The sequence below is a fragment of the Tetrao urogallus genome, assembly GCF_951394365.1.
Source record: "Tetrao urogallus genome assembly, chromosome: 4".
In the NCBI taxonomy this organism is placed as follows: domain Eukaryota; kingdom Metazoa; phylum Chordata; class Aves; order Galliformes; family Phasianidae; genus Tetrao; species Tetrao urogallus.
In genome coordinates, this window is record NC_136817.1 from 53145638 (window position 1) to 53159296 (window position 13659).

The 13659-nt window shown below is 36.5% G+C and overlaps 1 protein-coding gene across 1 annotated transcript in view; it reads right to left on the reverse strand.

Annotated features, from left to right (window-relative positions):
• The window catches only part of STIM2 (stromal interaction molecule 2), a gene marked incomplete at both ends in the record, with an annotated part of 60182 nt that overhangs the window by 16013 nt on the left and 30510 nt on the right, over window positions 1-13659 (reverse strand). The window contains 2 exons of the mRNA XM_079534972.1: window positions 2411-2525; window positions 10917-11047. Coding sequence (XP_079391098.1) covers window positions 2411-2525; window positions 10917-11047 — 246 coding nt within the window. The remainder of the gene's footprint in view (window positions 1-2410; window positions 2526-10916; window positions 11048-13659) is intronic.

Consider the following 13659-nt stretch of genomic DNA (forward strand, 5'->3'; position numbering starts at 1 on the left):
GTGCAAATGATGAGTCAAAAAAACAGCCAAATGCCGTAAGATGGAGATATGAACCAAAATAAAAATGGATATAAGCATAAAGAACAGATCAGCACTAATAGAAATCACAAGTCTTTTAAGAAACCAATGTTTTCTATGCTGAAAACAAGCTATGCTAGTTCTTAGCCACTCCTCTGAAAAGAATTGTGTCTCCAGAAGCTTAAGATTGAGATTAAAAAATTTAAACGATCAGTATCAACTAAACTAAGTGATGCTGTTCTGTACTAAGGACTCACCAAAACTAACTGGCAACGGAGCAACAACAGCCCAGATTTAAGCTATGACATGGTTCCTCTTATGACGGCAAAAAACAGCAATCCCGCAGTTTCTTGAACTTGCACCAGTGCAGACTGTGTCTTACATATTGAGCCAAGTAGGGACATAAAGCCAAAAGTAATTAAATAGCAATATTCTGATGTTTTTCTTGCTTCAAACTTTGTCCATCTTGCATCTTAAAAAGCAACCGTAAGCTATTTGATAAATACTGAAGACAAACATCCACACAAAGTAATATTTATAGGAAGGAAAGGGCAATTTTATTCAGTATAAACGTCATCTAGACGTATTACTTCTTAGTTTCAGAATAAGCAGAGGTGCCAAGGGCACCATCTAAAGCTTGTAACTGTCATACCAATACCTCAACATTCTACTGAGCAAAGTCTCCATGTACTGATACCACCACTTACACTACTTTCCACAATCTTGCTTAATGCTGTCAAGTTGCATTAAACTGGCACTACAAACTAGCAATTATATCAGAATTCCTAAAACGTCTAGGCAAAGTAATATCTTCCATGTTTCCCAAGTTAAATGAAAACAGACTTGAGAGGATTCACACTTTCTACCGATCACCAAACTCAAGCATGTTTATAGAAGAAATTCAGAAACAACAATTCAAAACTGTTTAGGTTTGATTCTAAGTTCTGAAAGCAGTGAAAGGGTTGGTAATCACAGAAACAGGAGTTTGGAATCTCTGAATTACAGCAATTTAAGTGAAGATTTAAAAACATGTAAACAACTTTTCATCTTATGAGGAAAAATTAAAAGAGAAAATAAAGAAAATAAAAAAGCATCTCTATCAGCTGTATTTCAATTAGCAACATAAAGCTTTAATATCTTTAGCTTAAATCTCACTTTTCCTAAAGCATCATTTATACCACACCATTAGTACCGCTTGGGAGTTTCACTCTAGAGGGGGCTTCTTCAGTGCTCAAACAGTATCTATAAGGAGATGCAGAACAAAATCACTGTAAAGACAGTGAGATCTGACAGTACCCTCAAAAACTTTTGAGTCTTACACTGTTTGCTACGTTCAAGAGACCTGGAACAAATTATATCAGAACTACCTGTTTACTGAGTATTATTACAGCCAGAATTACATATAATAATTCTAGGGACAATTCTAGGGAGATGATTTTTTCCAATAACGCAGCTGTAGTATTTTCTTCGCACAAGATCTTTTGTGAAGGAGAACTTGCAGAATACTTGGAAAGATTAGATTAAAAAAAACACTGGTTAAAATACATTTATTACAGCAAACAGTTAACCAATGGTAAATGCACATTTAAGTGCCCACGTTAGCTGAATGAAAAGCATGTTAATCTTTCCATTTCTACTCTTTCTTTTCCATTTCTATTCTTGTTCAACTGATAGCACTTTACAGGTCTCCAAAGTGCTCATTAGTAACACAGTACCTTTTGAAAAGGTTAAAAAAGGTATTATGCTTTTAAGAGCTCAAAAATCTGCAACCTCTAGAGTTTCATTTTAATCACTATATTCTAGACCATATTCAGCAATGAACAGAAAACAGCTACCATTCGGTATTTGATATTGATATTTCCTCCAAACTGAAGGGGTGCACGCTGGGCCATTATTTCAATGTCCTGTATTCCAAGTTTTAAAAGACTTTACAAAATGTTTTATTCTAAGAATTAGGTTTCATAGCCCAAAGGAATTCGTAGAGTGGAGACACACTGGAATTTCTACTTTACTATGAAGTGCATAATGTTTAAAAACACTATGATAGCAACCTTCAGGAATTACTAAATTAAAAACAAGCTCATCTGGAATTCAATGCCTGCAACAGGTACTTCCATAAGTCACAACCTTGTGTCAATGAATTTAAGCTATCCTAATTTACTCACAATACATTCCGCAGAGCACATGGAAATTAACTCTAGATGGGCTGAGCGAGTTTTCAGTTGGATTTATACGAATATCTACTCCCTGTGCTATAGGGTACTACTATAGATTCCTGAAGATGCTTAAGCAAAGGTCATCCATTTACTACTCCAAGTGACTTGGTAGAAAATGGTTGAATTATGTCTATTTCAATAAGCACCATGATTTCTAGTTATTCCTTTTTACCTACCTTCAGATGTTTTCCATCGTCTCCATAGATCCTCAATAGTGATATGCTTGTCTTCTCTATGCAGGTGGCTATGTTTATTAGAAGCATCCTTATACTGCATATCTTCCCTTAGAAACTAAAGAAAACAGGAAAACATCTTTAATTCCCAAGTAATACTGATTTCTAAACAAAAACTAAGTAAATTGGGCAGAAGAGAATCTTTACCATCTCTTCCCTATGTGAGCAGCACAAAATTCAGGCAAGTCAACTACGTCAGATTCAGAAAGTTTACTATTTTTACAGACTTGATTTGCAATCATTAAATCCTGGAAAAACTGAAGCTGCAGTTGGTAGTATATTGACACCATTATTAGTATATCTTAGCCTTACAGCATTTACAAGTATGTATCATGTCAATCACTCTGCATACTTCTCCTTTCTCAATAGATTTAATCTTCTTCACCTTTGGAAGGCAAGACCATATAATATTTGAAAATGTATCAGTCCTTTATGTATAGTGAGTAATACTCAAATCCTGCTGTAGCAGTTAAAGCAAACTGCCTGAGGGATGAGAAGAGAGTACTAATATTACTACAGCCTTTTGAGTAACAAAAATTTGTTCTACTTAAAACTGAAAGACCGAAACCATCCTAGAGACAATTTTATTCTTACTAATGATGCCTCAGTGGCAACATTTCAAGTACTGAAGAATTACACATAGCTGTTTCATTTGCAGTGATTAACAGGAAGCCTATATACCAAAATGCCACGTTGTTGGGCTACAAAGCCAGCAGAGGGAGCAAGAGTTAACAGATCTATTCACAATCAGCTCAGCTGCAAACAGTTACACCAGCTTTTGGGTGAAAACAGCCTAACTTCAAGCTTTCTTCACAAATATAGAAAACAGATCCAAGTTCAAAGCACAAAGCTTTCAGATAGGAGAGGAGGAGAATGGAAAATACCAATTAAATACTCAAGGAAAACCTAAGTTGTTTTGTTTTAAATGAAGTATCCACATAAACTCGTAGCTTGCATTTAATAATCCGCATGTAGTAACTCCTCAGGACGGGTTATGCACTTCTGAGAATTTCTCCATGGAATTCTGTTCACCTGAGAATTTCTCCATGGAATTCTGTTCACCTGTTCAGTCCCACCTACCTCACCCCTTTCAGAAGCTGTGACAATAACAGTAACATCTTCCTTCACAGGCTCCTCTAACAGAAGACTGTCACAATGACAAAGTTACAGCATGAACACGTAGACCAAACAATGCCACTTTTCAGAGAAGGGATGCACTGCATTATGAAGAGATAGGAAAGTCAAATATGCTTTTTGTTTTGTTTAAAATACCATTATTTCAAAAAGGCCTAATACAGAAATTGTTCAGGAGGAGTTGTCTTAAATGGAAGAAAGCCCTAAAAACAGAACAATTCTGGTAAGAGAAAAAAAGGGGGGAAGAGGGTGGGTGGATTTTTCTATTTTTCATCACAGCAGCTAATCTCTCTTCTGTTGCCCTGGCCATTAAGTACACAAAGAACAGGTTAGAAAAATAACTCTAAACAGAGGTTAAAAGAATAAGCTCTGAGAAGAAAAAACAGCCAAGGATTATCTTAGGCAGCAGAATTACACACACACACACACACACACACACACACACACAAAAAAAAAAAAGGCCTTTTAAGAAGACTATAAATTTGAAACCAAGAAAACAGATGAGTTGCATAAAAATACATCAAGAAAAAAAATCATTTGTTAATGTAAGTACTTGAAGTAGAAAGTGCTTTTTTTTCTTCAAAAAAAGAAAAAGGCAGACACCTAGATTCAAACCTTCAATTCCCAAAGGCTGGAGATACCTGTACTCCTACAAAAACTCACATCCCAGAGCCCAGAATTCAGCAGCGTAATAAGGTGCAATGGTAATGAGAAGACAGTTGGACTAGGTGATCTTATAGAATCACAAGATTGGAAACGACCTATGATTCTATGTGTAATGAAAACATTCGCCCTGAAACAAACTGAAGCTGGAGTCCTGTAACAGCTACAAGGTCAGGCGAGCCACCAAATTCCTCTTCAGAAAACCTTTGGTACTCCAACAGTTAACTCAAATTACAGCCAACCTGTCACTAAACACTAGCCTGAAGCAAGAACCATCACCATCATAAAATTTTCATCCGTCTGAAGAAAAAACACAAACCAAAATCCAATATAGGTCTGACATGCAAATAGCATTAACAACCTAAAGCCATGCATAACACCACAAAAAAAAAAAAAAAAAAAGATGCTAGGCAGTTTGACTACTGAAGTTTCAAAATATCTTTGCCTGTTGAGGATCAAATGAGCAATTGCATTCTTCTGCAAAACAGTGCTGAAGTTAATCACTCTCGCTAACTACAGAAGGAAGCATTCATCTGCTGTGTTTATTCCTTGTTCTGGAGTAAGACTCAAGTTTATGATTTCCAGTTTCAGAAGCTTAAAATAGACTCAAACTGACACACTTTAAGAGCAATTAGTAACATATCAGTGTTGGTATCTCCCTCCAGCAACTATTCCTTTATTATACAATATGATTCCCCCCAGTTTTCTTATTTCCTTCATTTTTATTTCTTCAAAGGACACTCAAAAAAATCAAACTACAACCCTACCTTCAGATACAGCCACTTCTAAAAGCAGCCACCATTAGATAGGCTTTCGGGAAGCCCTGTTGCTGTGTATTATCTATTGCTATCAGATACACGGCACCAGGCAAGCATGTTCTTAAAAGAGAATGTGGCACACAGCATTCACCATTTCTCCCTGTAGAAATAGCTTTTAAAGATGTGAAATAAGGCAACGTATCAAAGCCTATTGGACACATTAGTAGAGAAACAAAACTGCTTCCATAGCTGCAAAGGCAGAAGCTACTGTATATTAGCATTATCTATAATCCTAAATCTAGAAATTCTACCAAAAGAGATTATTGAAGTTCAAAAGAAAATTTTACTTATTCTACTGTAAACGTCACAGTCCCTTCAAAGGAAGGTAAAATTTCCGCAAGCACACTTCCTTGTAGCAAGACTGCCTGGCTGCAATGTTCATAAACAGGTTCAGACAGCCACATATTAGCTTAAGTAGCTCCATAGAGGCACAGCATGAGCTAGATCTCATTCAAAACACTGTTGAATAAGTTTCTATGCAACAGTACCCATGATAGCACCCACTGTTGTTCCACAGGACTCCCTGTGCAGACAGCACAGTGACACGGACATTACATCTGGGGGCAAAGCAGGCTCCTAACTTGCCTGCCATGAGAAGGAACTGCTGCATGGACATGCTCTAAGTAGCTACAAGGAAAAAAGGCAGTTCAAAGTAACATTCAAAGTAAACAAGACCTCTTCGCACATCTGCAACAAATTTAGTTGATAACTAAAACTAAAGAGTAACCTCAAGAGTAAGCCAATGGCTTTGGGAGGAAGAGTTTTGTCAGTCACGCTAGTAAGTATGTAAGGTATACTCATGTGCAAGATCCATGGTCTTCACACAATGTTTTTGCGCAGAGAAGTAAAACGAACTCACAAGATATCCTGGAGATGCAAAGCAGCGGAAGCATTTGCAGTCTGAGCTGCTTAAGTAGACATCTCTACAAAAGATCACCTTGCCCAACAGTCTGACTCTGAAGCACTGACTACCTAATTATGAATACCAATGTAGGGACATTTATTATAAAAATGACGACAAAAATCAGAATACAATACGTCCTTCAAAGTTCCTTTTCTATCTTGCTGTGTGTACATATGCAAACAAGAAACAGCAGCTCAGGTTATAGCTGTACTCCTCCCAGCTGAAATGACAACACCTGCAGTAAGATCCTGGAGCATAACAAGGTCCCAAGACACTAAACAAAGGGAGATGAAGCCTTCCAACTTCATTACACAAAGTCTGTAAGTTTAAAAACATTTGGATGGATTTCTTCAGAGCAGGCTCAGAACAACTTTTAATAGCTCTCTACCTTGCTACCTCTAAAAACTAAAACATCATAGCTGGCAAATTATGTCCGTATGTCCATCAAATGCCCATCCACACTCTCTACCAGACACTTTTTTTAAAAAGACTACGTACAGATGTACTTATCCACTACCCCAAAAATATTTTGCTACAACTTCTCTCAAGATTTTTAAGATTTAACAACCAAAAAGAACAGAGATACTGAGTATAGATTAGGTTTTCTTCAAGAACACAGACGGGGCTGCTCACTTAGAAACACCAAGAGTTTAAATGACACACAGTCATCTTCCATCTCATGTTTTAATGCTCGTAATACCCAAAATATTCAAAATGTTAGCACCACCTTACTTGATGTTCTTCAGGATTTCCAACCATGCAATGCAATGCTTGCAATTTCCCTGAAATGTTTAGTCCTTACCCCCGACCAGAACAGATTACTGAAATGAACAGAGTTGTCATTTAATCTAGTAAATTACCTGGGTTGTTGGTTGTCCGTCCCTGCCCCCCCCCCCCCAATAGAAACACACAATTACTTAAGGAATTAAAGAACAAAAATATCCACAGAATTCTTATACAAACTCATCTTCACAGCTTAACAGCTCTCTCTGGAGTAATTTGGAAAATTTCATGTTCAAGTAGTTGTGTTACATTTTATTTTTTCAGATTTTAAAATAGTAATGTTAATGCATAATATTTTAATTTAGCAACCTTCTAAAGCAGAGAGTGATGTGTGCATGCATCATCCTAATTGCTAAAAGAAAGGAAGCCCATACAACCAGGAGCATATCACTAGCAAACTAATTACACAGTAAAAGTGAACAGCATGATCTGATTCTCCTCTACAACAAGAACTTTACTCACACCAAAGCACCAAAGACAGGGTACACGAAGGCATACATTTCCCAACTCACCCAGATGCTAGAAATTACTGATTTTTCCATTGAGCTGTTAACACTTGACTGCTCCATCTCCTCCATCATTTTGACTTCCTACTGGATTTTTTGACAGTTTTGGATTTCGGTTTTTGTTTGTGGTTTTTTTTTGGTTTTTTTTTGGTGTTGTTTTACTCCAATTATCATCTGTCAAACATACTCATGACACTGTTTCTTTCCTCTCTTGGGTTATTCGTATCTTGGATGCAAATATGACTTCAAGCCCTCAAATAACAGCTGTACAGAGCATGCATGCGTTCTGAAATGGTCACTTCTACTTCAAGAAAAATCTTCACCTGTCAAACTTATCACAGCCAAAGCACTGTTTTACTATTCCTGATCAGATCATACATGTTATTTTTCTGTTTTAATCACTGTACTGGAGACAGTTTTCCTTTTTTCCTCATTATGCAAGTGTGCTCTAAATAAAATAGAAATATTAAATCAAATAATAAACCCAAAGCTGTAAATCACGCCATTGGTTTTTGTGTTATATTGTACACACAGTTGAGATATCAGTATTTCAAAAACACCAACTTATCAATTTCCTACAGTGATATTTCTTGAGGAAGTTTCTCGATGAAGGATCTACATGTAGAGCTTCTTTGGAAGGAGAAGACAAAGCTCCAGAATTAATAAGCATGCAAGTCCGTCTCACTGCTTGAGCCTCACCTCTAAAACAGGCAGTATATGCATCGTGTAACAGATGCTTCCTGAAGCAGACAGCCTCCCACAGCAGATGACTAAAATCTCCATCAGTAATGTCCTCCCTTTTAGTTATCCTTCAACAGCCTACATATTTAAACCAAGGTAAACAACTGCAACCTTTTGTACATAGATAGTAAAATATTAGTAGGAGTCAGAATTGATAAATTCATATTCACCTACCCTAACAATAAATAGACTTCTTTCTCCACCCTTCCTTTTTCCTCACTCTCTACTGCACCATCCTTTGAATTTCATGCTGACATCCTACTCAACAGGCTAAATAGACAGCAAAGCATAATCTATTATCCAAATAAGCTTTCTTTTTTCCTTTAGTTTTTCTATCTTTAGACTTCTTAGTTTATAAAGTAGTCTAACATATCTAACAGAAAGACTAAAGGGGAAAAAAAATCTAACCAGTCCACACTAACTAGATTCCTTCTATCCTTCTTAGTCACTGAAAAGCATAAGACGTTTACTGAGGTCATCTAATAAATCCCATGGAATAAAAATTAGATGAAGTTTAAATCAAGTTACCCTCATGAAGGACACCCAAGTTAACTACAAGCATTTTTCAGCTTCTAAAAGGCCCCCAGTTACAGTCAGTTTTTGAGGAAATAAAGTTTCTTAGAAAAGTACAAGCTTTCTTACTTTCAAGAGAAATTTATGGAATGGTTTTATGTGAGACTGCTATTTTACAGGGAAAAAAAAAAGGGGACATGAGAAACTTTAGAAAAAGATGCCTGGAGTTACTGTTAGGAGTTCTCAACTGAATTAGCAAATTGAAATAGCTAAAATACTTTAACAGCTTTACCTCTTGTTACCTTTCCTCTCTCAAAATAACTTATTTACAAGAACTTCCTTCCTTTGTGTAAATATATACTTGTAATCATAACACTGTGTTAGTTCAGCAAAAATTTAATGTGCTTTGTTGTATTTTTCCTGCCAAATAAAAAACATGGTGAATATCAATACGATGCTCTTCCAGGAGTCTTGTTGTAAACAAAAACCATGCAGCACAGAACAGTAGAAAATCCACTAATTTGTTAATCCACTAACTCATAGTACCTGCATTTAAGCAAGACTTATTTCCAGTAAAGTGGCTTATTATCTGTTCTCATCTTTAATCAAAACAAGCAGCATTGCCAACTCTTACGGTTACAGAAAACACCTGCTTCTGAAGCAGTGTCTATTAGGACACATTTTGCATATATTCTATTGTATATACTGTAATAAGGTAACCAGGTAAATATATTCTTAAACTATCAAATTTTTGAAGATTGAGATGTGGTTACAAGCACTACAGGAACATACAGATTACTAATTGTATTTACAAGTAAAATGCAATTCTAAATGCAACCTAAAATTATTATCTTGGAAGAAAGTACATCTGTGCAAATACACACTATTTGCAGGAAAGTAAATGAAGAAAAAACTAACGTATTTTTTATTAAACACTTCAATGCTTTAAAATAAATTAAGTGGCAGAGAAAGGGTTACATTTCAGATAATTTAGTTTATGCACAATGAGAATTTTGAACATACAGTTTTAGTAATCTTGCATACGACTTATAACAGCATCTCTTCAAGAACTGCTCAGGGAGAAACTTAAGTTCGGAAATAAAGACGAAGTCCACTGGACACAAGGGCAAGCTTTTTGAATACTAACAGAAAGCCAATAGAAAGTTTCCAATGCATAAGTATTTAAACATTTTTCAACGTATTTCAACCATCCTGAAAAGGCGTTCAGAAATCTCACAACCACCAGAATTTCAGTTCACATGCTGGATTGTCTATATCCTGAACATCATGATAAGCTATTTAGCTCTAATGTTACAGAATGCTTTCAGTGCTTAACTGCTGCTCCATGGCATACTTCAAAGTACAGGGTGAAATTTTTTCCTCAAAGTTACTTCCTTAAGTATGTTATTTTACTTGGGATCATTTTCCCCACTGTATAGCATTCCTACAGAAAACTCCTATTGAGCATCAGTGTCAGTTTTCATGACCATACAGAAGAGAATCGACATAATTCACAACTTACGTCATTCAGAGAACTATCTGCCCTATGGAGCTACAGAATAAAGAGATGAAAAAAATCAGACTTTTCTCACTCACCTTAAAACCACATGGTAATACCTTCTCATTTTTAGGGGACATCTTCATTCCCCTTCCTTTCTCCTACCAGAAAGCAGGAGAAGCAAGAACAGTGAAACTACAAGTATTTATCTTCATTCCTCCCCAGTAAATCTCAGATCCAGATGGTCAAGTTAAGTACAAAAGCAAGACCTCTTCCAGAGTCAGCAGAAGAATGCCTACCAAGCTCAGCCAAGCACAACCATAAGCAACCATGCTTAAGGCAGGTCGAAATAACAAATCTTCATTAGTCTATAGGCTATAATAGGACCATTAACCTACAGCAGAAGGTTCTTACTGCTTGCCCATAAACATATAAAGCATGACAACAAAAGACCATTCTAGAGTGTCTTTAATAGGTATTGTTTTGAAGCAAGAAGTGTCTGAAAGAGATCTGAGGTAAGCAGGAAAGCCCAGCAATACCCTGAGGAAAAAAAAGAAACTAAAATAAAAGTTGGCAGTTCAAATCAACTCTTAGTTACCCTAACTGCAAGCTAAACTAAGGTCTGCCTCTTAACACTAATCACAAAAATATCCAATTTATGTGTGAGCCTTAAAAACTTTTCTTTTAGGCTAGAACAATGGACTAATATATTTCATTTTTGACACCTCCAGAAACCAGATTTAACTTCCACGTTTGGCCATAAAAAAGAGCCAAGTTTTAAAAAAGGAACAACTACTCGAGTTCTGGAACATCAGAGCAGCTATGTAAAACAGGGAGAAAAGGACAGACCTTGCAGGTATGCACAAGTGAGGGCTTTCTATCCTCTCACCTCATCACTTTCATCTACTTCAATTCCACCATCTTTGTCATCATCCATTTGCTTATGGATCATGCGAAGGGCTTCCAGGCTGAACCGGTCCTCCTCAGTAAAGCACGGTGGGCTGAGAGAACTGCAGGGATCTAAAAGGGGAAAAACAAATCAGAACAGAAAATATTAGTTACTGTCTCTCTAGAACATGATGATCCCAAGCAAGACACAGAATGTGAGTTTTTGTATGTGCATATGTATCTGACTGCACTCAGCCTTCAGATTACATGGCAAACTTTTACCAAAAAACGGTAAAAATACCAAAAAAAAAAAAAAAGAAAAACATCCTCTTTTTAACTAGCCTCACAGAAGAGGCTGGGATAGACTCCTGCAATCCCATCCCCCACCCTGTAACTATCTCTACTTCTATCTGTCAACTACTCTGCGTGATCTATCGCTGCAGCACCAAAGAAAGCCACTGTCTCATTTCCAATCTCCTTTCAGAAAGCCTGGCAAAAACAAAGTGGAGGAGGGTGAGAGCAAGAATAAGTTGTCATGTCCTGCAATCGCAGCTTCATAAGCAAATAAAAGAATGACAGCTAAACTGCAGTAATACTATAGGTAGCATACACAGGCAAAATACACGCAGACTGCAAGTGAAGAAAGCACACCAAAAAGAAAATAAAACTGACAAAAATATTTGATCTCATAACCCTGTACATGCTGATCAAAAACAGCAATGTCACCACAGAGTAGGGTTCCAGGCCAAAAATAGCATCTTCTCATCCATGATTATTACAGAAGGCTCATGATTTGTGCACATCTGATGGCTTTGCTATGTCAAATTAGGTATCTGTTCTTCACCTTCGACATGACGTGACAAATACTGCTCAATTCTACAATGTTTAACAATCAACCCATCATTAAAGATTTACTATTCACAGACCTTTTCATTAGTTAGTAGCTAGTTTAACTAGTTCTGATGCATTCAGAACCAAATGATAGGAGATGCAGAAGAATAAAAAATGATTTTTAGTTCACCATTATTTCCCACTATATTGTCATTATTAAAAGGCACAGCTCCAATCAACTACAGCTAGGCACATTCTGCTTAACCCACACCAATACAATTAGAGGAGGCATGATTATCTTTTGCTTCTTCTACTACCTGCCAGAAGACTAAGCTTTCATGTTGCAAGAAAAGATATTAAAGGTTCATTTATATGTAACATGAATGAAACATATACAAATTGATAGGATCTAGGGTTTACATAAGAAAAAAAAAACCTTAACATACCAATTAAATTGGCATGATTCTGCTTTTCTGTCTGTTATACATTAAAAATAATAACTATTAAGAAACACCCAGAAGACTCTACTTGCATAAAGCTACAAAGTTGAAGTACAAAGCCAGCAAATAAGTCATAACTGAGATCTCAGACACATTAGCAGGGCTAATCCTACTACAGACAGACACGAGTCCAAAGCATTCTTACTTTATACACAAGTTTCATTACAGAGAAATTGACAGTTCCATCTGTGTCCATATTTCAACTAAAAAAATCAACATAGCCGCACTATTAAAAAATAAAAAGAAATCTCAGAGACGCATGAAATAGCTGTAGAAAAAAAAAAAAAAAAAAAAAAGACAAGCAACTAAATATTAAACCAGACCTATCACGATTTTCAGCTTTGGAATGCAACTTGAAAGAAGCGACATTTCAAGATTTTGTTTTTTACATTAAAAGACAGTTTTAACTTGTTTAACTTGAACTCAGTCTTAATTCTTATATAGTATAAAATATCAGATAAATAACAGTTTGTAAGCACTCAAATGCATTTCTGATTTTTTTGGTTGAAAGGCCAGTTTTTCAGAGCACAAGCCTTCTCAGATGATACCTTCTCACACTGAGTTGATCAGTTTCTTAAACAGAGTACTTATAAATACAGTTCAGTCGGAAGGGGCCATCAAAAAATTGAGACCAACTGCTTGACCATTTTAGTGCTAACCAGAAGTTAAAGCACATCTGTGAAGGCACTGCCCAAATGCCTCTTGAATACTGAGGGGCATGTGGTACCAGACACCCCTCCAAGAAGCTAGTTCTACTGTTTAACCAACCCACACAAGCGAAGGACTTTTCTTTACAACCAGCCAAACCTTTTTCGTTTATTTAAACATGAAAGCACTTGAATAAGCTATAACTCTTCAGAGAAGTAAACGGGCTGCTACTTATGCAGCAAATATCCCATGCTCTGGTCCCAGGAACACTTGATCTCTCTCAGAGGCAGAATTCCAGTTGCTGCTTTTTGGTCTGAGAAATATACAACAGGAACACATCAAGTGCAACAAAAAAAATAATCCATCCTAAACAGAATCCAGATTTACCTCCAAGTTTATTTTGATGCAATCTAGTCAAAAGCAACATTACCAGACTAAAAGTTGTCAACCCTCTCTGCAGAGAACAACCTCAAAAACACAAAAATAAATTTACAAACGCACAACTATTCGTAAGAATACCTACAGAACCCTAACCAAATCCAAAAAAAGGTTCTAAAATACAGCATTCTGCCTCATTGGCAAAGCAGATAAAAAGCCCAGCAGCAACAAGTGAAAAGACTGTTTGGTAATTCATTTCTCACTTGGAATCCACTCCAGACAATGGTTCTGAGATTCAAAACCCTCTATTATATTTAAAGGACAAACCTAATTTTTAGGTCTGGACTACTATGTACGTCCTAGGCTGACATGCTGTCACAAATACTT